Source organism: Rhamphochromis sp. 'chilingali' (assembly GCF_963969265.1).
Source record: "Rhamphochromis sp. 'chilingali' genome assembly, chromosome: 4".
In the NCBI taxonomy this organism is placed as follows: Eukaryota; Metazoa; Chordata; class Actinopteri; order Cichliformes; family Cichlidae; genus Rhamphochromis; species Rhamphochromis sp. 'chilingali'.
In genome coordinates, this window is record NC_137948.1 from 36,339,111 (window position 1) to 36,364,963 (window position 25,853).

Sequence of the window (25,853 nt, forward strand, 5' to 3'; positions counted from 1 at the left end):
CTTGACAAAATGCTCTCAAAGAACAGAATGCTTAAATTTCACTTAGCAAGCATGTGTTGGCTTACTTGTCCTGTCAGAACACCCAAGTGTACAACTTGTCTTATTTGACGTGAAACACAAAACTAAGCTGTTAAAATCCAAATACTATGCAATTAAATATAGTAGATAACAATATACAGAAGTATTGAGTGGAGAAACCCTGACCCTTTTAGGTTTCATATCTTGGGACTCTAAATATTGATGAATGAACTCTGTACTGTTGTTACGGTCAGTCCTGTTTTTAAAGACTTGTTACTTAACACCACAAAATTACCCTAAAATCATCCTTGATTGCTGTGTAGCGTTCTAACGTGTGCTTCTTAAATTATCTCCAATATTCACACTTCCCCTCCAACCGAGAGGGAAAGCCTGAAGAAAATCACTCCCACTGTTCCACTCTGATGCCTCCTGAGAGAGTATTCCCCAATGCTAACTTAAACAGCAGAGACAGAGCAAGTTTCTGAAGAGAAGAGAGACACCAAAAAAACACAGAAAAATGGAATAAGAAATGTGTTTAAGATTCAGTTAAAAAAAATCCACATTCCCCCATCCAAGGCCACTTTGGAACAAAAGTAATCTAGTTACTCCACTGAAATATTCATGAAGCTATTTGGTTGGCGAGCGGTCCTAACTCAAACACAGACAGACACTAAATTTAGTTTGACTTGTGTGAGTGTATGCAAAGGTTTTGTGTGTCAGAGAGTGACGGCCAGTGTGTGTGTGTGTGTGTGTGTGTGTGTGTGTGTGTGTGTGTGTGTGTGTGCTACGAATAAGAGTGCATGTGGATTCACAGCTTATGTAACTACATACTTCAGGAGTGTGCATGCGTGAGTGTGTTTCATTGTGCAAATGAAGTGTGTGGCCCAGTCTGATGACTTAACACAGCTTTACGAGAGCCAAGAGTCTGCCCCGGGCATTTTCTCTACTTAGTGTGTGACTGTGTGTGTGTGTGATTTTATTTGGGTGTCAGACTGACTATACAAATGCTCAGTGTTGAAAAACTTAGGGTATACAGGCATAATGTTTACGTGTGTGTCTGTGTGTGAATTTCTATTGTCTGTTGTCTCTGGGTATCATTCGTTGCACACGTACGATTGTTTGCCTGTATCTCTCTCTCTTGTGTAACCACATGTGTGTGCCTTATCAGAAATTGCTGCAAAAAATTGCTGGAAAATGACAGATCACTATTATGTCCCCCACACCCCACTAGGGTTAGGTATCGTTTAGGTTTTATCTGATATCAGCTTATCAACCTTAGCTGTTTTCCACTTTTTCTTTGGCCATTTTAGCCTTTTTGGCCAGGGTGAAGGGAGTATCTGCCATCAAACAAGAAGACAGCTGCATGGAACTACAACGGTGTTTGCTAGTTCACCTTACATGCATTAATGTAATAACGTGGTTAGCCTACTCAACGTAAATTACACACGAACAACATTAAGCTACTCACGCAGAAAAGAACGGCTGCTGCTGCTACACTGGCAGGGCTAGGGGCCAGGACTCTCCTCTTCGGGTTTTTGGGGGATGTTGCTAACTGATAACCGGCAACCCACCCGCAGTAGATGTGCTTGGTGTGAGGTCTCGCAGCAAGCTATCAAATACGATGCATTTCTCGGCTTTTAAAAAAACGCTATGTGTTGCCAGGTGTTTCATCAGATTCGAGGAATTACCTCCTTTGCACAGTATCATCTTAAAGCACTTGTTGCAGGCTGCTGAGTTTGCATCTTTTGCTGTGAAGTACAGAGTTTGACCGCTTCACCTTGGGCGTTTTTAATCTGTAGCTCTGCTCTAAAAGAACGTACGTACCTGGACCCGCCTACTATCCTCGGAAAGGTAAAATGATTGGCTAGAATCCAAAGTGTACGACATCTCAGGAAAAAACAGCACTGAAATAAAGCACCGAAATGTGCGCCGCTTTTCGGTCTGGTTACTACCGTTTATGTCAGAACCGGTGCCATGATGGCACCGGATACCGGTACCCATCCCTACACCCCACACAATGTACACACTGAGACTCATGCCTTATCAACACGCTGGAGCACAGTGATTAAAATAGCAACACGAAACACTAAGTCCAGTTCATTTTGTCCCTTCTTTCCCACTCGGTGCTAGCCATACTGTTAGAGTACATCTTACCATACACTCACACAACAACAACAACAGCAGGCTAGGATGTGCCCACAGTGTGCAGACGATTATTTTTGATCATTTTCTTGAAAGAAAACAAAAACCCCCAGTTCAGACCTTATCCCCCCACTGAATGGCTGTTATCAGTCCCATGCAGATCACAGGTAGGTGGCCTCCACCTCCTCCCAGTGGGTAGTTCCTTCGTCCATGCTTACTAGAAGTGAGAGGGTTTTTTGTTTTCTCATAAACAGCAACAGAATATATCCACCAGACTTTTAACGAATGCACATGAGTTTGGCAGTTTTTGTTTGGGTATTTTGTTGAGGAGGAGTAGACTCAGTTTTTGCTTTTCCTTGAAACCTCTGTTAACTTTTGTTTTTCATGTATTTATTTTTTGGAATAATTGGATGGGGTTAGGAAAAGATTGCGGTTTTGCCATATGGGGCAACACAAAAGCAAACTACAGCCACTATACACATTACAAAAAGATAAGGTAGTTAATAAGGTTGGACATCTGGAGCACATAGACTCTTTATTTCCAAGCTGAAAAACATTGAAATTTATGGATCTGGTAAGATTTAAATGACAACAACAAGGAGTATGTGCTTAGCAATCTGTGGTGTGAGGGTCTGAAAAAATGCACAACATAAATCATTTATAACATGTAAAGCAGGGTGTTAAAAACTGATACTTGTATATAATGACATATTTTAAAAAGCAATACCTCTGAAGAGGTGTAGTTAAATAATTACACCTGTACGTGTATATGAAATGGTCAGCATTTTTTCCCCGTGTGGATATGATGGCTTTCACTGATTTGTTTCTTTTTATGTTTGTTAGCGTTATATTTTGAAATAAAGATTTGATCAAGTGTTTATTCTGCTCCACTCCCCCCACGGAAAAGTCCCCTGACAAATTGGATCACCAGCCTGTGGTCCCACATAGATGCGCTTGTCTCTGAGTAGTTTGTGAACTCTGACCGTTATTTTCATGGTCAGCGTGTTTTACTAGAGTATTTTTGCCTGATTTGTGCAGGGAGCTGAAGCAGTCCTCCGCCGCCACCTGTCACCCGCCAAGGTTATGGTAATATAATAGCAACAAGAGAGATTCATATTTCACGGCTCACCGGGTTAGATTCGTACCTAACGGATGCAATCAAGCGTGGGCAGAGGTTTGGACACCGGAGACAAGTTTTGTCGCTGGACCGCAAAGAATAAAACAAACTGTTTTGCTCACTAGGTTCACCTTTGACCTACTGTGGGCTGAGTTTGTCAATTTGAAAGCTCTGACCTGGTCAAGCATTCCAGGCTTTATGATGATAATTTTCCCCAGCTCGACATTTGATAGAAGTCAGCAGCGCTTACAGTTCTCTAATCCCGGCAGGACTTTGACATCCAGGTTAGATCATTACAGTTTGAAACTTGTTTGAATTTTCCAACTTTAAGACCTCGCAAACATTTCAAACTGGGACACTCCCTCTGGAGCATCACTACATTCCTGCACTACCGTCAGTTTTCCGGTTATTGCACAGTCGTGCGTTAAAGGCTCTCCTCCAGGTGTGCAGGTCGAGAGGTCGAAAGTGAAAAATGTAATCTGGCTCTTTAATCACTTGAGAAAGCACCTGCTAGGCTCTCTGGCTTATCCTTGAAACGAGCATGTTATCACGGAGCTTGAATATCTTAGCAGGAGCAGAATATTTGTGTCAAATACCTGAAACTTGCCTTAGTTTCTTTTACCACGCTCTCCTGCGTCTTGATAAGAGTCCACCCCCCCACCCCAACCCTTTCTCAGCCAAAGAGCAGCTTCCTTCTGTTCAGTCAGGTGTATGCATATTGCTCTCTTCTCCCTGCCTCTCTGTTCCCAGCGTTGTAATTATCTCAAACACTTGATAAAACCCTCAGGCTCTCTCTTTCTTCCTCTCTCAATCTTGCTTTATTGCCTTCATTATAATGCACTTAATCAACCCTTGGTGCTTTCCTCACATTGGTTTCTGACCTATCCGTCACTTTCTCACGTTTTTTTCACCCCTGCCATCTCTGGCTGTTTCTCTTGCTTTCCGTCCTCTGCCCCCCACCCCCACACACTCCATTCCTCAGGCAAAAATATATTTTCCAAGTGATGAATTTGTTAGGACCAGGTGAAATAGCAAAATTCTCGATCTTTTCTTCACCTTTCTCTGTCTCTTTTATGCCATACCTAGTTTAACTTCAAGCCTGTTTACTCCCTCCACCTCCAGTCTTTGCTCCCTCGCCAGGCTCCGCTTTCATCTCTGGTGGTTGCACGTTTAATCTCGCGCACTTCATGCTTGTGTACACCTGCCAACCAACCGGTATGCACTTTGATGCATTCGCTATGTGTGCTAAAAGGTGTAACCAGTTTCCAGGGATGCTGAAGGTTTTCAGCCGTGGCTTAACATCTTTCTCCATCTCAGTCAAAAAAACACAAAAAAGTCTGTTTTTTACTGCTGGAGCAGGACTCTGCAACCTCTCCATGTTTAAAAAAAATGTATAAAGACTCCTACATTCATTATTATTATTAATGTTCGTCTGCAAACTAATGAATGTCTGTTTTGTAATTTCCAACACAGTTAAGATAATGTTACAGTATTCCACTGACCCCGTTCTTTCTTTAAATGTCTTCCATTATTAGATACACATGTTCCAGCTCATTAATTCATATTAGGCTCCGCACAGCAGGTGTCCAGCTGTGCGAGGATGTGAACAATCTTCTGTTTAGGCTTTTTTAATATTAAAAGCCCTGAAAGGAGGAGAACATTAACCCTCCTGCCTTCTTGGGACCTTTTTGTGCCACTGCTATGTGTTAAATGGCTGCCATTTCCACTGTGTTCAGTGGAATATAAACAAACTTGCCACAGGATAGTTTTTACCTGTCAATGTTAATATTCCAGTGTGAATTCCTTAAATCAGCCTAAAATGGCTGAGCAGCAGAAATCCCCACACCCATCACCCTGGGGACCATTTTCTGCCCATTGACTTCCATTATAAACGCTATTTTTCAACCCCAAATTATCATCATATGATTTTATTTTTTCTTCTTTTCTTGGATGTCAATGAAGACTCAGGGCCTTGAAGTTTTAATTTTTAAATTGCAAAAAAAATGCAAAAAAAATAATGGCAGGTCAAAATGTATGTTGGTGCCAATCTTTGGTCCATCTAAAGGCCTACTTATAATGACAATCACATATTACTTCAACTGGTTTTTTGTGGAAATATTTAGTTTCGTTTTTTGGTTTTTGGGGCTTATAACACAGGGCGCTCATGTAATAACACTGGGATTTGAAGGGTTAAAACAACGAAAATATAATTAAAACTTTACATGAATATTTCAGGGAGAAGTAGTTTTACAAGGTTGGCTAATTTAAAGTGGAATAAAATATGGATATATGGTCTTTTTATGGCGTGGCTGAGAATGGTCCCTAGGGTGATGGGTGTGAATTTTTTAAAGGATGGCAGGAGGGTTAAATCAACTTTAGCTGGAATTTCAGATGAAACTGCTTTTCTGTGAGGATCAGAGACTTTTTGGGTTGTTTTTTTTTTTTTCGGTTGGTCTTGCAGCTGTAGAACTGCAGCTGTTTTGGGAATGTTGTAGTGTGGATTTTTAGTGTGTGTTTAATTTGGATGCTTTTTTTCCCCATTTTCCAGGATGGTTGAGTACTCTCTGGACCTGCAGAACGTCAACTTCACGGCCATCAGAACAGTGAGGGTGCTGCGGCCACTCAAAGCAATTAACAGGGTGCCAAGTAAGTCGAGTCCTATAGACTGTGAACACATGATAGGCAGCCATGGCTGCATCTCCATCACTATTTTACACAAAAAGCTCTCACACCTCTTCTCTTCAACTACTCATTTCACTCTTGAAACAAACAAATTGTAGGATGACATCCATTCATGTTTTGCCATCTGTGGCTCTTATTCAGCACCATGGACAGCTGCCTGGTGAAGAAGGCTGCCCAGTAGCTGGAAAGTGTTAAACATGAGTCACTGAGCCAAAAATACCTTAACAGGGAACATGTTTGGGAGAACAAGCTATTTACTATTTATTAGCTACATTGATTAGGGCAACAATTAATTTTTACCAGTCAATAGCTTTCAAAAAAACATGACATGACATGAAAAAGGAGATGTATGGTTGGATCCCACTCCAGCTGGCCATAGTGGTTATATTTAGATTTGAGAGTAAAGTTATCCGCTAAGGTTAGCAGGCATCCATAAACTGTACCCGTGTATATTCAACACATTAAAGCAGGTACCTGTTATTTGGTTGTAAGACTAATAATGATACTAGGATGTGAGTCACCACAACTGGAGCACAGACTTGTTGGATTGGCTGTATTTCACAACAGGTCACGGCATTTGCCATACAAATCAGTTAAATTGCCCTAAAAGGCAACAAGAGCACCAACAAGGTGATGGTAGGGAAAACTCTCTATATAACACTGTCGGTGTACATGGTCCCCAAGGTTTGTGGCACAGATATTTATAAAAGCTTAAGGGAAGCTATCACATACTGTACTTTGATTTGAAACCCACTCTTTCTTCGGTTATCACTCATTAGTTTGTTTTGCCATGCGACCTCCACTTCATTGTTCGTTCATCATTCACTGTAGATTTCCAGCTAAAAAGCTGCCCTGAATGTTTAAATAAAACACAGCTTCTGGGTGGGTGCGTTCGTCGCACACACCAAATCCTGCAGCGCTGAACACGTGCCACACCATTCTTCATTCTGGAGCAAATGAGCTACATGAGAGCAACAAAACTGCAACTGTGGCCCCATATATACAACACAAACCAGCCAAATGCCTCAGTGTCTTGGATGTAACTGTGCCATTTGGATCGTTTACCTGTTGTCTACGCAGCCGGGCCTTGATGTACTACCTTTGAGAAGATGCCTCGTGCATTTTGAAACAGATTTGGACAACTGCATAAAGCAACGAAATAGAAGAGACGATTCCAAAAGGAGGTTGGGGTCATGTTTCATCTTTGTTTAGCTATTGGACAGCATAATAATATCTGCCTGTAAGTGCTTTCATCCTGTATGGAATTAGATTCCCGAGGACACCAAGTGTGCATGGCTATTTAAAATCCTAAAAAGTAATTTCATCCACACTCAGCTGTGCTAATCCCCCTCCCAGTCAAAGTCCTCAGCAACCCAACCTGTCAGGAAATCACCAGACATCACTGAAGTATTTTGAGTTACTAACCTTGTCACTTTGACTCCAAAAGTGCTGCTTAGTCCTTCTTGATGAGAGTAATCAGTTTGCTGCCGGTTGCTTCTGTGTCTAAATTGTGCCTAGCAGGCAATCATTTTCAGAAGCTATGAGTACTCTCTAAGTCAGATATGCTGGTGCTTGAAGTTAATGTTGTTCTGCTTCCTTTGTAATTGCTAAACCTCCCACTGCTCATAAATCTGCAACACAAACCATGCAATTTGGGTTTTTTTTCTTTAGTAAAAGCAGGTGTAACCATCTTGGTTTGTTACAGAGAATGTATGTTGATTTCTATATTTGTCACCTAATATACATGAACATGAATAAGTCATTGCCACTCATTTTTAGTTATGACTATAGTTGTTTGATGTCTTTCTCCATCCTCCCTCTCTCTTTGTCCTTTTGTCTGTCTTACTATATCACTTGAGGTAAAAGGAGTTCTTAAATATCCCATTATTTTCTTTTTATCTTCTTTTTTCTGTGATCTCTCTGTCATGTTTCTGCTCTGAGCTCTTCCTTTATCACAATGTTCAGTCAGTTTCCTCCTCCTCAGTCAGTAGAGCGAGATCCCGTCTCAGATCTCAGTCATTCCCCTTCCTCCTGCTCCTTCCGCTCTTCTTGCCTCCTGTCATGTACTGTCTATTCTTTTCCATCATTTATACCTCCCTTTCTCCAAAAGCAGAAGTATGTCTTGTCCTTGCATGTCTTTGGAAGCATTGGAAAACCCTGGGATTGCACAATAACCACCTTTGTTAAACTGAAACATGAAATGACAGAAATGTCAGTGAAAAATCTAAGGCTGTCAATGTTAACGCTTTAACGTGGATTAATGCATTGTCACGATTAACGCGATTAAAATTTCCAATGCAATTAACCCATCTGAAGCACAAAATGACTCAAAATCCGTGAAATGTCCCTGTCAATTCATGTCGGGTAGCTTGTTCAAAGTTTGTCCATTCTGCACTCCTGATGTTTCCACTGCGTTAAAAATTTGAATTGCGTCAATCGTGACGCCGGATTAATCAAAGTTAACGCGTCAACGTTGACAGAAAAAACAGATTCTGTGATCTCTTTTAAAAACGTTTCACAGCAGGAACAACATTATCACAACTACTCTGTTATTTATGTGTGTTACAACTTTCTCTCCATGTTGGAATTAGAAGATGTTTGAGGTCATGGCTTAATTTTAATGACCCTGCTTTGGGGATCTTCCAGATTTTCCAAATTTTATGTTGACTTTAGTCCCGAGACATAGATGGATGGATGGATGGATGTTGACTTTTCTTATAGAATAAGACTGAATAAGGCTATTCCAAATAGAATGAAAAGGAAATGGAAATCAAAAATAAGAAAACAAAACAACCATAAATCTAATATAGAGGTTGCTAAAAAGGGACCAAAGAAAAGTTAGAAAGAAAAATAATTTCAGGATGCGCTCTTAGAGAGTGGGTCTCTAAGGCAAACTACCTCACTTGGTTGGCCTTTGCAAGTAATACTCTCTGTGTTTTCAGAGAAACTGTATTAGTGAGTCCATAACTAGTGTTAGCTCACTAACAACAAAATGAACTATTGTGTAAAATCCATTTGAAGTGTGATGATTTCCTGACTATAATTATATTGTTATTATTGAAGTCCTGAAAATGAAAGTCCCTGACCTTTGCAAAATTGTAAATTATAAACTAAACCATTTTTCCCGACCTACAATCAAGTTGTTCCTGACCTAAACAAACCTTACCCAAAGCACAGTCCCAGCAGGCAATTTTTAAGAGTTTTGGGAGCTGCTGACAACACTGTTGTTCTTCCAACAGAGACGTCAACTCAGAGAACACTGTATTCTACCAGAAATGACTCAGACGTGTGTCAGAACACAATGATTCTTCTTTTTAATCAACGTTGGTGTCTGCGCCGGCTGTGCACAGTCATGCAATGAAGCTTCTTCATACATGTCACTTTTTCTTCCATCCATCAATCCACATTACTTTTCCTTTTAAAATATTAACCACAGCCAAAGTCTTTGTCAGTTCTATCTCAGTTTTTTAGATTTATAGACATGGTGGATGTTATGAGTCACTGACACTAAAAATACAGTTTTTATGTGGAAGAACTTGTTGTTTCAAAAAAGTTGTCAACTTTGCACTTCCGCCCAACAAATTAAATGTCTTAAAATGACACATAAAGTTCCAAGCTTGAAGTTTTGGTTTACCAAAGTTTGTGTTCTGAACTTTCATTGCATCCCTTAATGGCTAGCAGTCTGTTTGTGCAGGGTGGACTTAATTTGCCCGTGAATGCGTTTTTTGCTCTGTTGGCAGGGAACACAAACAATGATGAGTCACTGAAGTCTAAACCATGTTTGCAGCTGTAATCTGACATTTCTGTGAGCAGAGGGGACTTTTCTGTTCACTGAGCTTCTTCCTCTCTGTCACTCCAAAACAAAATAAAAATAAAATAAAAACAAAAAAAAAGCAAATTGGTTCTTTCATGGTGAAATGTCTAGTTTGGACACAAAAAGAAAAGAGGCGGTATAGAAAAGTCACCCGACACTTTATACAATGTAGAGGATGTCAGAAAAATAAATCCCCTCACATCGGATTGATGCTCTTCTTGTGGTTTATTCTCCACCATTTCAATAAGAACACTGCATCTGGGTTAAGCAAGGATAGGAAAGAAAGACAGGCAGGTGAGAGGAGAGGACAAAAAAGGCAGCAAGAGAGATAAATGAAGGAGGGAAGAGGGGATTATCCAGCTCCATAAAGGATAGTCAAAGATGGACGAGAGGAAGAGAGGGATGATGAGAGGAGAGATGTGGGGGGACTCAGATGAGCAGGCTATTATGATGATAGATACAGCTGTGGAAGTGCGAGCGATGGAGGGAGTCGCTGGAAGAATAGAGATAAAAAGGAGGCAAGGGACGTGGAAGACAGGCACCTGGAGAGGGGAAGATAACATGAGAAAAGGGAGGTGATTACATAGAAAAAGAGAAGAAACAACATTACCAACCCACTCATTTTCAAAAATTATAATGTAAAATGTTTTCTACAAAGTCTGCATTTCTTCGGCAGGTAGAATTAAGCAAACAGGGAGGTAAATAATATCCCAATAGCTCAGTCTGAAACCTGCACAATAACATGTCTTATGTCTGCGTTTGGATGGGTCAAAATGTATAATCATTTATAAATTATAATAATTTCATTTTGGGGAAAATATTTGAATGTGATTGCATTTTACTGTTTATAAAGGTGGAAAAAATCTCCATTTTTATTATATGTCTGTGAAGGTTCTCAGTCATCCAGGTCATCGTAGTCAAAGGAGCTTGCAAAGAAAAGCGTCTGGACTTCTTTAAGTTGCTTGAAGATGTTTCACCTCTCATCCGAGAAGCTTCTTCAGTTCTAAGGTCAAAATGGTGACCTTAGAACTAACTAATGTTTAATAATCCACATTTGACTTCAGAGCTCTATATGTCATTAGATAAGACAAGAAGTGGTCAGTGGACAGCGGGCGACTTTAGGAGTTGGCTGCTATCCAGACAGCAAATCAGAAGATAGAATATATATTACTAGTTTTTCTGTGGCTAAACATTTTATATTAACTTTTGATTATATGTGCAAGGATAGATCTGTGTCTGTGAAGGTTCTCAGTCACCCGGGTCATTGTAATCCAAGGAGCTGGAAAGAAAAGTGTCTGAATTTCTTTAAGTTTCCTTCTTTCAGACAAAAACTGGTTCATCCCAAAGAAAAAACTCCCAAACACAAACTTAACAACATAGTGTATGCTGTACAGTGTAACAAGGAATGCTCAGACCTCTAAATCACCTCTACACCTCTACCAAACAGCCACTTCATAAACGCATGGCACATAGAAGAGCCACGTCGACCAGGACAAGACCCGGCTGTCCATCTTCATCTAAAAGACAAAGGTCACTCCTTCGAGGACACCAGTGTTCACATTTCTGTACAGAGAAGACAGATGATTTGAAAGAAGAGTGAAAGAAGCCATCTATGTCCACTGTGAACGACCATCTTTGAACAGACGTGGTGGTTTGCGACACCAACTGTTTGCCATCTATAATCCAGTGTTGAGATCCCTTCCCAGACGCCTTAACGCCCACTCACATCCTGGGCCATCTGACCTCAGTAAATCACATGATAGGGTGGGGCTAGATTTCACAGTGGGTTCTCCCGAAACCTTAGCTGATTGTTACCTACACCAAGTCCAGATGTTTTTCTTTCCCAGCTCCTTATGTTAGATCTACTACTTTTCATAGCTACAACCAATATGGAGGAACTCATATTACTTTCAAAGGGGAATTTCTATCAGCCTCAGGGGAACTTTGCGTTTTCTTCTAATTGGCACAAATGTGCTTGGTCTTTGTACACATAGACTTTAACTAACATCAGCAAGTTAATATTTTTGTTACCACACATAAATGCTTCCAGCATAATTTCAGCCTTTCCCTAACTCTTTATTATGTTTTTCAGTTCCCTTTTTTATAAAAACAATTAGATGTTGAAAGCACAGCATATTTTCAGTAGATTGAATAGATCTATTAATGCTCAAGTATTGGCAACACAATTGTCAACATTAACATTAAAGCACCAAGTTATTTTGTCAAGCACAGCAACACTATCCAACGAGTGAGAAGGCCAGGTTGTAACAGTGCCAGCATCGGCTGCCAAAAGCCAGTTATTTGACTCCTTTTTATTTGTTGGATGATAAAGATGCAGTTCTGTGCTTTGAATAAAGACTATTTACTGGAAAGCTCTTCGCTCCACATTGTTGGCTTTATGAGTGCAGACACACCAGTAAATGCATATGTTGTGCAGGCAGTACATGTCGCAAAAGTGCAACCAACACAAAGCCACTAAGCACTTGTGTACACACACTTTCAGGCACATAGTAACTAAGCGGACACTCTCGGAGGACGATGTGAGAACTGAACAGAGGAGTCACTTAATGGCGCTAATGGAAATTATCCATGTCGGGTTCCCACTGGTCACAGCTTAAAGGACTGGGCCTGTTTACTACATTACCCTCAACACCTCTGGGAGACATCGTATTAGCTGCCAGGGTAACGGCCATCAGGGTATTCTATGTTGTTCCCTTTTCATTTACATTCTATTTGATTCAAATCATTAAAACTATGAAGGAAACACTGGTCCTTCAGTGTAGTCAAAACTTGTGTGACTAGAACAAGTCCACTATTTTAATTTAGAATTGCTGTTATTTTGTATGTCTCGTTGTACATGTGACACATTCTCCTCTTTTCCTTTTAATTAACTGTTTTAAATGTTAATATATTCACATTAGGGTGCCTGATTTGATATTGCAGTGTTTTAAGCTTCTAGCAACTTCAAACAGACTTAATCAATCTGAAATGGGGCGTCTGTTTCAATTTGCTCAAAGAAAATCAGGTTCTCTGATTTTAGTTTGACTGCAGCTAGAATGTACTTATAGTAACTTCATTTAAATAGCATTTTTCAGGGGTAGCTAAAGTCATTAATTACAAAGGCCAAAGTAAACACTTTATTTTAAAAAAAAGAAACGTCTTATCAGACACCTTGTTGTCTGGTCGAGAGGAGAATGCTTGAATTTTTGAAGAATTCAGTACCCGCATATCATCAATTATTGACATCAAAAAACCAAACTCAGCCTATATATATATATATATATATATATATATATATATATATATATTAGGGGTGCAACGATACACAAAATTCATTTTTAATTTGTCATTTATTAAAATTATAAATATATATTTTAACTCAAAAGTACAGTTTTTAAATTTAACCCTAACCCTTGTGCGTGTTTTTTATTTTGACAGCGAATGCGCACCTGCGGACCACTTATGTGCAGCCCTGGTTATTTAGCTCGTCATATCGCAGCCACAGAAATTCTTTTGTCCATGAAACCATAAAGCTGCACTTTCTTTTTGCCTTATAGTCTGATTTGTCATAACTTCTCCGTTTTGTGGTAAGCTTTTCTTTGGCTGTCACTTCTTCACCCTGACCTGTCTTATTTGGCTCAGCAGAACTGAAATGCTTTTACACGCTCACTCACATAAGCTCAGCGATTCTCTGCGCGATCAACCTCTCACATGTGTAAGCTGCGGGAGATTTCACTTGTCATGTTTGCATAGTAAGCTAACGATTAATAAGACTATGTCAGAGGAATTGGTGCACAAATTATCATCACTCACAGATCAGTGCTGTCGCTCTCTATACACAGTTCGCACGATTGCAAAGTGAAAGCAAAAAAACAAGCGCAAATTCACATATTGACAGTGGCTCACCGATGCCAATGACATAATTACCCAGCTACATTTCTGAAAGAATACAAAAGCATTGACATATATTTTTCCTCCCTACAATAGCCCGACGGGCAGGGAAGAGAAAGATTTTGGTAGCCCGACTGAAAAAAATCGCTAGCTCCAGGACGTCGGGCTAGCGATATTGCGAGCCCTGTATCTGATTGAGGAATCACTCATCTTTGGAAAAGAGAGTTTATTACAGAGAAATGTCTCTTTCCAAAATAAAAGCTATACTATCCGCTTCTTCTGGGCTATATTCTCAGCAGCATAAGGAGAATCATGTGCGAACAGCTGTCTAAATGACTCGGCTAAAGTTAGTAGCATGCTTGCTTTTTTTTGTCTGCTTCCACTTGTCTTTGCACTAGGATGATGTCGGCGTAAATGTGCAGTCATATTCGTTGTGTTCCCACTAGTGCTTTCAGATTAATCTCGTTGAAATGACCTTAACGCCACAACACGGCAAATCTCCATTAACGAGCTACCGCCGATCGCTCCGTGCATGGGGCTAGACGGCCAACACGTTAACGAGCTAACTGCGCTAACACACTAGTTCACACCAATGTAATTGAGCATTGCATGGCACATCCAACATACTGTTTTACTTTAGTCCATGACTCGCTTACCTTCAGGGTCATACGTCACATGAAAACCAAAATAATTCCAAACGCCAGATCTGAATGAGGTTCAATTTGCCTGTTGCAAGTAGAGCTTAACTTCTGTCTCGCTAGCTTGCCCTGCGCTCTTCCTTCTGACTATGCTGTCTGTGTTGAGCGCTCAGTGGATCTGCGCTCGACAGTGCAGCCTAGGCGGAGTAGTCGAACGCAGATTCACTGAGCGCTCAACACAGACAGCATAGTCAGAAGGAAAATTGATAAAATAAATTACAAATGTTGTATTGTTCGATACATATGCGTACCGAACTGTATCGAACGGTTCAATATCGATACGAATATCGTTGCACCCCTAATATATATGTATATGTATCCAGCTGTATGTATGTGTGTGTGTATATATATATATATATATATATATATATATATATATATATATATATATATATATATATATATATATATATATATATATATGGGAACCATGAAGAGGCCGCTAGAAAAGCTGCAACCACCAAGTACCTGCAGAGGGTCAGGCAAGTCCTGAGGAGTCAGCTGAATGGTAAGAACAAGATCCGGGCCATCAACACGTACGCCCTGCCCGTGATCAGGTACCCTGCTGGGGTAATAGGCTGGCCAAAGGAGGAGATAGAAGCCACTGACATAAAGACAAGAAAGCTCCTTACCATGCATGGAGGGTTTCACCCCAAGTCCAGCACCCTGAGGCTGTACGCTAAGCGGAAGGAAGGGGGCCGGGGACTGGTGAGTGTCAGCACCACAGTCCAGGATGAGACAACGAACATCCAAGAATACATTGGGAAGATGGCCCCAACTGACCGAGTGCTCAGTGAATACCTCAGGCAGCAGAAACCCAAGAAAGAGGAGGGAGACGAGGAACCATCATGGAAGGACAGAGCCCTGCACGGTATGTACCACCGGCAGATAGAGGAGGTGGCTGATATCCAGAAATCCTACCAGTGGCTGGACAAAGCTGGACTGAAAGACAGCACAGAGGCACTAATCATGGCAGCACAAGAACAAGCTCTGAGCACAAGATCCATAGAGGCTGGGGTCTATCACACCAGGCAAGACCCCAGGTGCAGGCTGTGTAAAGATGCCCCAGAGACAATCCAGCACATAACAGCAGGGTGCAAGATGCTAGCAGGCAAGGCATACATGGAACGCCATAACCAAGTGGCCGGCATAGTGTACAGGAACATCTGTGCCGAGTATAACCTGGAAGTCCCGAGGTCAAAATGGGAGATGCCCCCAAGGGTGGTGGAGAATGACCGAGCTAAGATCCTGTGGGACTTCCAGATACAGACGGACAAAATGGTGGTGGCTAACCAACCGGACATAGTGGTGGTAGACAAACAGAAGAAGACGGCCGTAGTGATCGATGTAGCGGTTCCGAATGACAGCAATATCAGGAAGAAGGAACACGAGAAGCTGGAGAAATACCAAGGGCTCAGAGAAGAGCTCGAGAGGATGTGGAGGGTGAAGGTAACGGTGGTCCCCGTGGTAATCGGAGCACTAGGTGCGGTGACTCCCAAGATAGGCGAGTGGCTCCAGCAGATCCCGGGAACAACATCGGAGATCTCTGTCCAGAAGAGCGCAGTCCTGGGAACAGCTAAGATACTGCGCAGGACCCTCAAGCTCCCAGGCCTCTGGTAGAGGATCCGAGCTTGAAGGATAAACCGCCCGCAGGGGCGTGCTGGGTGTTTTATATATATATTAATTAGGGGTGCAACGATACACAAAATTCACGGTTCGGTTCGATACTTTGGTGTCACGGTTCGATATTTTTTTTCGATACAAAAAAAATGTTCATGCCTTTTTAATTTGTCATTTATTAAAATTATAAATATATATTTTAACTCAAAAGTACAGTTTTTAAATTTAACCCTAACCCTTGTGCGTGTTTTTTATTTTGACAGCGAATTCGCACCTGCGGACCACTTATGTGCAGCCCTGGTTATTTAGCTCGTCATATTGCAGCCACAGAAATTCTTTTGTCCATGAAACCATAAAGCTGCACTTTCTTTTTGCCTTATAGTCTGATTTGTCATAACTTCTCCGTTTTGTGGTAAGCTTTTCTTTGGCTGTCACTTCTTCACCCTGACCTGTCTTATTTGGCTCAGCAGAACTAAAATATATATCGTGCTGCTTTTACACACACACTCACATAAGCTCAGCGATTCTCTGCGCGATCAACCTCTCACATGTTTAAGCTTGCTGCGGGAGATTTCACTTGTCATGTTTGCATAGTAAGCTAACGATTAATAAGACGATGTCAGAGGAATTGGTGCACAAATTATCATCACTCACAGATCAGTGCTGTGGCTCTCTATACACAGTTAGCACGATTGCAAAGTGAAAGCAAAAAAACAAGTGCAAATTCAAACGTGATTTCAATATGTCACATATTGACAGTGGCTCACCAATGCCAATGACATAATTACCCAGCTACATTTCTGAAAGAATGCAAAAGCATTGACATATATTTTTCCTTCCTACAATAGCCCGACGGGCAGGGCAGAGATAGATTTTGGTAGCCCGACTGAAAAAATCGCTAGCCCCAGGACGTCGGGCTAGCGATATTGCAAGCCCTGTATCTGATTGAGGAATCACTCATCTTTGGAAAAGAGAGTTTATTACAGAGAAATGTCTCTTTCCAAAATAAAAGCTATACTATCCGCTTCTTCTGGGCTATATTCTCAGCAGCATAAGGAGAATCATGTGCTAACAGCTGTCTAAATGACTCGGCTAAAGTTAGTAGCATGCTTGTTGTTTTTGTCTTTGCACTAGGATGATGTCGGTGTAAATGTGCAGTCATATTCGTTGTGTTCCCACTAGTGCTTTCAGGTTGATCTCGTTGAAATGACCTTAACGCCACAACACGGCAAATCTCCATTAACGAGCTACCGCCGATCGCCCCGTGCATGGGGCTAGACGGCCAACACGTTAACGAGCTAACTGCGCTAACACACTAGTTCCCACCCATGTAATTGAGCATTGCGTGGCACATCCAACATACTGTTTTACTTTAGTTCATGACTCGCTTACCTTCAGGGTCATACGTCACATGAAAACCAAAATAATTCCAAACGCCAGATCTGAATGTTGCAAGGAGAGCTTAACTTCTGTCTTGCTAGCTTGCCCTGCGCTCTTCCTTCTGACTATGCTGTCTGTGTTGAGCGCTCAGTGGATCTGCGCTCGACAGTGCAGCCTAGGCGGAGTAGTCGAACGCAGATTCACTGAGCGCTCAACACAGACAGCATCGTCAGAAGAAAAGTTGATAAAATAAATTACAAATGTTGTATTGTTCGATACATATGCGTACCGAACCGAAAGCACTGTATCGAACGGTTCAATATCGATACGAATATCGTTGCACCCCTAATATATATATATATTCCCACCAAAACTAAAATCACAGAAGGGGGATTTCAATTCTCATTAGAAATGAATAATATTTTCCATGTGTGACTTACCACTTCCTGCAGCTCTGAAGAAGATTTTATACAAGAAGATAAAAAAAAATTGAACTTTGTATCCATCACTAATAGGGAAGATTCTTTCATGGTCAGACAGAAAATATACATCAGATTCAAAACACAGCTTTATTTTATATGGAAATATCACTTTTACTGTAAACACACGGGTCAAGTTTCCAAGTCTTCTGCTTGTGTACAGCTGCACACCTCCAGTGTATGCATTCATCAAGTAAGACATCCTTTTTATTACATTATATAATGAGATCCCTGGAAGAGGATCTATGGATGGCCTTCCCCCTGACTAATCAGTTAAATGTTGTATCAATCTTCAATCCATTTTACAGATAGAATTTAACCCATGGTTTAGTTTCCCCAAGTGTTTAGCCCCAAAGTAATTGGCTGTGAGATTAGAATTAGTGAGATTAGTGATTGATTAGCTAATTATGATAATACGACGAGTTATATAGAAATGGTTGTGTAAATTTCTGCACCAACTAAAGAGTGGGAGGGATGGCAGAGAATGTTTTAAGACAGGGAAAGCGATAGGTGAGACGAGGATTTGGAGTCTGTGTGCACTAATTATACAGATCCAAAGATTTTTGTGTGTTTGTGCACGTCTTCCATTTTCCAGTGGAGCATAAGGGTATGTTGCTCATCCAATTTTAAAGCAGAACACAGAATTATCACAGTCAGCAGTGCTGCCTCTTATAAAGAGCTTAGTTTTCAAAATATAACAAAGTTAACAAGATTTTGGTAACTGAATGACACTTTAAGCTGGCATCATTAGATCTTTTTCTAGAAAGTTGGAGATTGCTTAACCTCTGTTAGAAGGAAACATTATAGTGAAATACAAAAACTGTTTGATTAGTTCTTACCAACCTTTTCTTTCCCACACTGTTGCTGTGCTTCCTAAAATGCTTCAGTCATACAGTACGGTGCAAACGCCTTGATTTTGTGATCAGTAATTTAGTGAAATTTGGGTTAAAGTAAGGGTGTGTGTAATTCTAACGAGCATGAATATCAATATTAGGTATGATCGCATGAACTCTCTTATGCAAGATATCTTATAATTTCCCTAAGTCACATACCTGTGGAGGCATGGAGATATCCAGGAGAGAGGGGAGTCGACTTATTGACAAGAGTGTTTAACACAAGCTGGGAGAGTGAGAGGATGCCTGAGGAACGGAGAAGAGGTATACTGATACCAGAGGGATAAAGCTGATGAGCCATACACCGAAGCTGAGAGGGAAAGAGTTGTTGAAGTTTGTTGACACCAGGTGAAGAAGACAGATGATGATCAGTGAGCAGCAGTATGGCTTCGTAGCACTACAGATGTTTACTTTGAGAGTGTTAATAGAGAACTATAGAGACCATCAGAAGGAGCTGCACTGTGTTTTTGGAGCTGTGGTACTGCACGAGGAAGACATGAGTGGCAGAGAAGTATGTGAGGCTGGTGGGACATTTACAAGAACAACAAGACAGAGCTGAGGTATGAGGTGACAGATGAGGTCACGGTAGGGGTGGGATTACATCAGGGATCGGCTCTGAGCCCCTTTTTGTTTGCATTGGTGATGGACCGGTTGGCATATCAAGTCAGGCAGGAGTCTGCGTGGGTATGATGTTTGCAGATGACATTTTGTTGTGGGAGTAGGGGGCAGGTGGAAGAGAGCCTGGAGAGGTGGAGGTATGCTCTGGAGAGAAGATGAATGAAAGTCAGTAGAAACAAGACAGAATAAATGAGTGTGAATGAGAGGGAGACAGGTGTAACAATAAAGCTGCAAGGAGCAGAGGTGGTGAAGGTGTGCATGAGTTTAAATACCTGGGATCAGCCAAGCAATAAACAGAGTGTGCAAGAGAGGTGAAGGAGGGAGTGCAGGCAGGTTGGACTGAATGGAAAAGAGGTTAATTGTAACAGAAAGATAACAGTACTTGTCCAGTGTCCTTAATTTTTTAAAGACACAGTACAATGCTCACATGTGGCAAGTTTGCAGCTTACTTTGTTTGTAAATCACCTTGTTGGTTACTTGGTTGATAGTACAAAATACTATTTTATGCCAACGTGTGTTATCTTTGGCATTTTTTTACAGGTCAGCTGAAAAGAAACAAATAATGTGGTTTTACAACAAGCTGCCAAAAACAAAGGTGGTTAAGGATACAATTTGTATATACTTTTTTGCTAAGTTTTCTATCCTGAACAGAAACAACCTGGGTTCATGCCCTGAGCTGCACTAAAAGTGGTCAGACACAAGGGCTGGACTAAAAATGAGCAGCCAATGTCCAAAGAAATCCTTTGAAAGACTCTTACAAGGTTTGAGAAGACAAATAATCTCTTGACTGTGAACAAAAAGGTTGTTTTGTGTTTTTTGTGTTTTTTTTACTGTTTTATTTAAGTCAAATAGGGATTTGGGGCAAGAGTAAAGTCATTACTAGTAAATCAATAACAGAACTGCATCGATGCTTTCCAAGCTCGTAATGCTTTGTAGTGCTAATATTACTGCTGTTCAGCTCACAACAGTTCACTAATTAAGGTCGGTTTATTACTGTATATGCATAAGTCAGCTGTGATTCGGTGCTCTCCTGCTGGTGTGTAATTACTTATAGGTATTTTTTCTCTTCATGCTGCAAATAAAATGAGTAAATGATTCCTCCTCTTTCCTCTTGTGTGCTGTTCTTTACCTGTACACAATCTTCCTATAAAGCTTCGTAGCAAGTGGATGGGAACGCCATTGCTCCGTTTAGATCATAAAGTAAAGTCAGCCATAGAGCTGTGCGGGATGTGTCATCACATAAGTATTTGTCTGTCTCTCTCCAGGCATGCGTATCCTGGTGAACCTGCTGCTCGACACACTGCCCATGCTGGGTAACGTCCTTCTCCTCTGCTTTTTCGTCTTCTTCATCTTCGGCATCATAGGAGTGCAGCTGTGGGCAGGGCTGCTGAGAAACCGCTGCTACCCCGAGGAGAACTTCACACTGTGAGTCACCGCCTACTCCGTCTGAGTGTGGAAAAGAGTGTGAGACCATGTGATGCACATTCTGTCTTCTTGAACATTAATCCCTCTGACAGGGCGTGTGTGAGTCTGACGACTACACACTGTCACCTCTGTGTGTGTTTCTTTATTACGGTAATTGTGTCAATGATGTAACTTCTTGAATAGCACATGAATCAAAATACACACTGTACCCGCAATTTATACGTGTGTCAGTTTCTGTATGTGTAAATAGGTCTGTCACCTCTCCTCTCATTACCTGCCCTCCCTCTGCGTGACTCTAGAAGATTAATTACATCATCTATTCAATTCACTCATATTTCCATAGTGTGAGATTAAGCCTCCCTCTGGCCCCGTCTCTCAAGTGCTAATATAATGAGGCTGATGGCAAACTAAAATTTGCACAAAGCAAATATCATTACCTCATAATCAAATCTGCCACTTAATTAAAAGGCTGACACTCTTCTTCACTGCTTCTCTCTCACCCATTTTCTGCCAAGTCATCAAGATTGTATCAGCGTTTCTGCAATAAACTGCAGAGACGTAGGATCGAGAAATTCCAGGTACTGTAGCTTAAACATGTTTGGCAAAATGAAATAGATGGAGAAGGGGTGACTGAACGTAACTCTTTTAGGTTTCACAATGCTGTAATATTCAAACTCACCAGACAAGGAAAGGTTATAGAAGTATCTCTAAAGACTTTAGATTCCAACACACAACCACAATTCACAGAGATCGTCTATAAATGGAAGAAATTCAAAATCATGTTCACCCTCCACAGAAACGATCGACCAACAGAGATCACACAAGAATGCGACATGTACCAGTCAATCCCAAACAACAAGACCATATTTGAACTTATTGGTTTGAATAAGATGTATTCTGTTTGAGGAAATAACACCAGTTGTCATGGAGCACTGAAATCTGAGTCATACTAGAAAATGCTGAAGGAAATGTTTAGGACATGTGCCATGGGCAAGACGGCAATTCTTGGCATATAAGTTGCACTTCAAAATCAAGCGTTAAAGTACAATATAGTTAAAGATACAGTGTCTAAAATCTTACCACTAGATGTCAGTAGATTGCAGTCAACTGAAGTCTGTTCTTACCATTCCTAATTCTCACAGTAATTTTCTCACATTACTCACAAATAACTCTGTCCACCATTAATCTGTAGTGATGCTAGGCTGTAAGTCAGCTGTTTACCTCAGCTGTCAATATTCCGAGTGTCAACATATATTTATTCTGGAGGAGGCTGTAACACTTTGTGAAAGGAAAGTGATACTGAGGTGAGCTGTTGAGGATATCTTGAACTTTTCTGTCAGTAAGTGCTGCTGTTACCACTTGTTAGCTCCTGTTGGCCTCTGTTAGCAGGTGTTAGCCTCTGTTCGCTGCTATTAGATGGTGTTAAACTGTCTTTGAAGTATTGCTAGCATTGCTGGCATGACATTTAGTGAATAAATTCTCATGTGATGTGAGAATGTAATCAAACTGTTTATCAGAGGGACAGCATAATGTTAGCTGCTGTTAGCTGTTGTTCAGACTTGTTCTTGTTCTACTGACAAGTAATTGCAGCGATATCACGTTGTCACTTTTGTTAATGTTTTCACTTCTTGGGTGAAGGGGACCTTTCTCAGGTGAGAAATTACAGTTGTGATCTTTCATATCTTGCGAGTGAAGGTGCAGGCACGAATTCAAATTTGCCTCCAGTGCACATAAACACTTACGACTTCTCTTCTTCCCCATCTTTGGAGTAATAGATATGTGGCCGGTCTCTAGCCACATACATACATATTCATCACAGCCACTATATTCAAGGTGGTGAATAGCAAAAGACTGACTGTAACTGAACTTCAGAGTGACCGAGTCCAATTTTTGGCCTTTAACCAGCAGAAATTTCAAAGGAGATGAAGCAGTATAATTGCAATAAAGTTATGAATCTGAAATCGTGAATGGGAGAGCAAGCTTATAAATACATTGCTTGCAAATATATAAACAAAATGACTGCGTATGTTGTGACAAATCACCCCCTGCTCTTCGCACCCTTATTCATATACTCATCCCTCTACTTTGTAAAAATTCAAACAAATATTAGAATATTAGAAAGGGTGCAAGAAGAAAACAAATAAAAAAACTAAGAACTGATACATGCACACACTTCCTAGCTGTACAGAGTACTGTATCTGAATTTCAGAAAAGGTCTAAGCTTTAGGTGGACTGTGCCTTTATCCTTTTGCTGTTTCTTAGTTAACCTCTCTTACTACGGCGTTATTTTTGTGCCACTATTCTGAGCGCACGTAAAATAAGTTGCAGGTGCAAGTGTTGCATTTTGAGGAGAAATTTATTTTGAGCAAAGAAAAGCTAAATCTCAGTGAACAAAATTCATTGCTGCATGCAAAAAATGTATTTCAGTGTTTGCTATTATCCACACACACACACACACACACACACACACACACACACACACACACACACACACACACACACACACACACACACACACACACACACACAATAGCAGCCCCTGTCGCTCAGTTTTTGCATTTGCACTTGCTCGCAATGTGTTGCTTGCGCTCTCAACATTTCTGCCTGTGCGCGCTCAACTCTTTCTGTACACCGTTATATTTGTGCCACAAAACCAATCACAGACTTGGATGCAAAAAAAATCTGATTGGCTGTTTTGGTCTCCAATCGGCTCGAAATGACAAAATGCAATATCCCAGAATCCATTTCGTCCAAAACTCAAACGAGGCAGTGGCGGAGGAACACAGAGTGGCGGAGTTTGAAATATTACTCTGTCTGGGTCACAAAATAAACTTTTAAGATATTTTCATGCGAGAATGGTGCTGTGTAAACTTCAAATATCTGCTCGATTCATCAAGACATCTCATATTTGCATAAGTGCTCTAAAGTTTTCAGAGATGCCTGTTACCCACCAGCTGACCGGGTGGTCACTCGGGTTAAACATGATATATAAGGCTGAACTGACAAAGAAATCACCAACTACACCACCAGGTAACAGGCATCTCTGAAAACGTTAGAGCACTTATGCATAGCACACATTCTCGCATGAAAATATCTTTAAAGTTTATTTTGTGACCCAGACAGAGTAATATTTCAAACTGGTTTTGTGGCACAAATATAACGGTGTACAGAAAGAGTTGAACGCGCACCGGCAGAAATGTTGAGAGCGCAAGCAACACATTGCGAGCGAGCGCAAATGCAAAAACTGAGCGAGAGGGGCTGCTGTTGTGTGTGTGTGGATAATAGCAAACACTGAAATACATTTTTTGCACGCAGCAATGAATTTTGTTCACTGAGATTTAGCTTTTCTTTGCTCAAAATAAATTTCTCCTCAAAATGCAGCACTTGCACCTGCAACTTATTTTACGTGCGCTCAGAATAGTGGCACAAAAATAACGCCATATCTTACCTGTATAGTTTAATAGTATTGCACAGTTTATTGTATTTTTCGTATGATTTTTTTTTTTCAAGAGTACTGTTCCGTGTCCCAATGGTTGTGGGGTGTTTATTTTGGTTGGCGGTATCAGAAATTCAATTACTCTTCTGTCATGTTGCTTTAGTGCACAGCAAAATCTCCAGTGTTAAATTAACACTGGAGAGTGTCTATATGGGTCCACACCTCTGAGTGTTAAATTAACACTTTTGACAGTGTTATATGTTTAAAAGTAACCTAGTCAGTTTTGAAGATTAACAAAGACTAACACTGAGCAGTGCTGATTTTCTAACACTGGAATATTTCTAACATTTTGAGTTATTTTCCAGTGTTAGAAAATCAGCACTGCTCAGTGTTAGCCATTGTTAATCTTCAAAACTGACTAGGTTACTTTTAAACATATAACACTGTCAAAAGTGTTAATTTAACACTCAACAGTGTTGTATTTAACACTCAGAGGTGTGGACCCATATAGACACTCTCCAGTGTTAATTTAACACTGGAGATTTTGCTGTGTGAAGTGCAAATGCTTTGTAGTAGATTTAGGCTCATTCTCTGCTCATGGAGTACTACTTGCTTTTTTGTATTTCTGGGCATTGGACTGTGTAATGCATGTGTTTGTGCAGAGCAGCAGAAACACCAGCTGTCACTCATATGTCAGCAACCTTCAGCTTCTACCCAAAATGAAAAGTTTGGTGATTTAAAAAAGCTTGTCTTGATGCCAAGTTCTTTAATTCAGCAATTTCACAGTTCTCATGCAAAAATGTTTAATAGTTAAATTATTTTAATCATGTGTCTTTTTAGTGTAATTTCTTGAGACTCACGTGCAGACTTGATTTGATTTTTCTTTTACACTTTAATTTGGGTAGATTTAAAAAGAGACCAGAGTTAGGTTTAAGACATGCAAATGCATGGAGCAAGCATCCTCTCCATTTTAATGCCACATCTGAGAACATCTGGCTGTGGGGCCATAGCATTTGTTCCAAACATTCAGGACCCTCTGTTTAAGTCACTGGACTACATCACATGTTGAAAAATGATTTTTTTTTTTTTTTTTTTTTGTGTGTCCCGTTTGGATCTTTAGCCATCAGAATTGTTGTCTTAAGGCCAAGAAAGATGCCAAGCGGATTTATTTTACCAAGTGGATCATCATGGCCTTGCCATATTGGTCCATTTGATTGACCTTTATTATAATTATGAATTATTTTATTTTCAGTTGCTACAAACTAAACTAAAATGAAAAATGATTTTCGAGTGGTACAGAGTGCATTTACATGTGAGGGAGATGGGCACCGGGGCAGTTCGTTCTGTCCATCTGATGTGAAGGTCAAACAGCAGTCTTACAACACATGGTAACCTAGGCTGTTGTCAGTATATTTTAATGCCTTTTGTTTTTGGTAGTTGTTGTTATTTTAGAAAATTGATACTACTAATACTAGTAAGGAATATTCTTTAAGTTTCATACTTTTTCTAGTTGTGAGAACCTCAGTAACAACATTTTGTGTGTTTGGCTCAAGATTCCTAATATGTGTTGTTTTAAAGTTGAATTTTAATTGGAGGCTGAATTGCCTAAAATTAATCTTAAATGCATTGGAATATTGTTA

At 40.5% G+C, this 25,853-nt stretch overlaps 1 protein-coding gene across 1 annotated transcript in view; it reads left to right on the plus strand.

Annotated features, from left to right (window-relative positions):
• The window catches only part of LOC308396365 (voltage-dependent T-type calcium channel subunit alpha-1I-like), a 168,836-nt gene that overhangs the window by 23,612 nt on the left and 119,371 nt on the right, over positions 1-25,853 (plus strand). The window contains exons 3-4 of the mRNA XM_080881602.1: positions 5,826-5,923; positions 20,618-20,777. Of these exons, the coding sequence (XP_080737728.1) occupies positions 5,826-5,923; positions 20,618-20,777 (258 nt within the window). The remainder of the gene's footprint in view (positions 1-5,825; positions 5,924-20,617; positions 20,778-25,853) is intronic.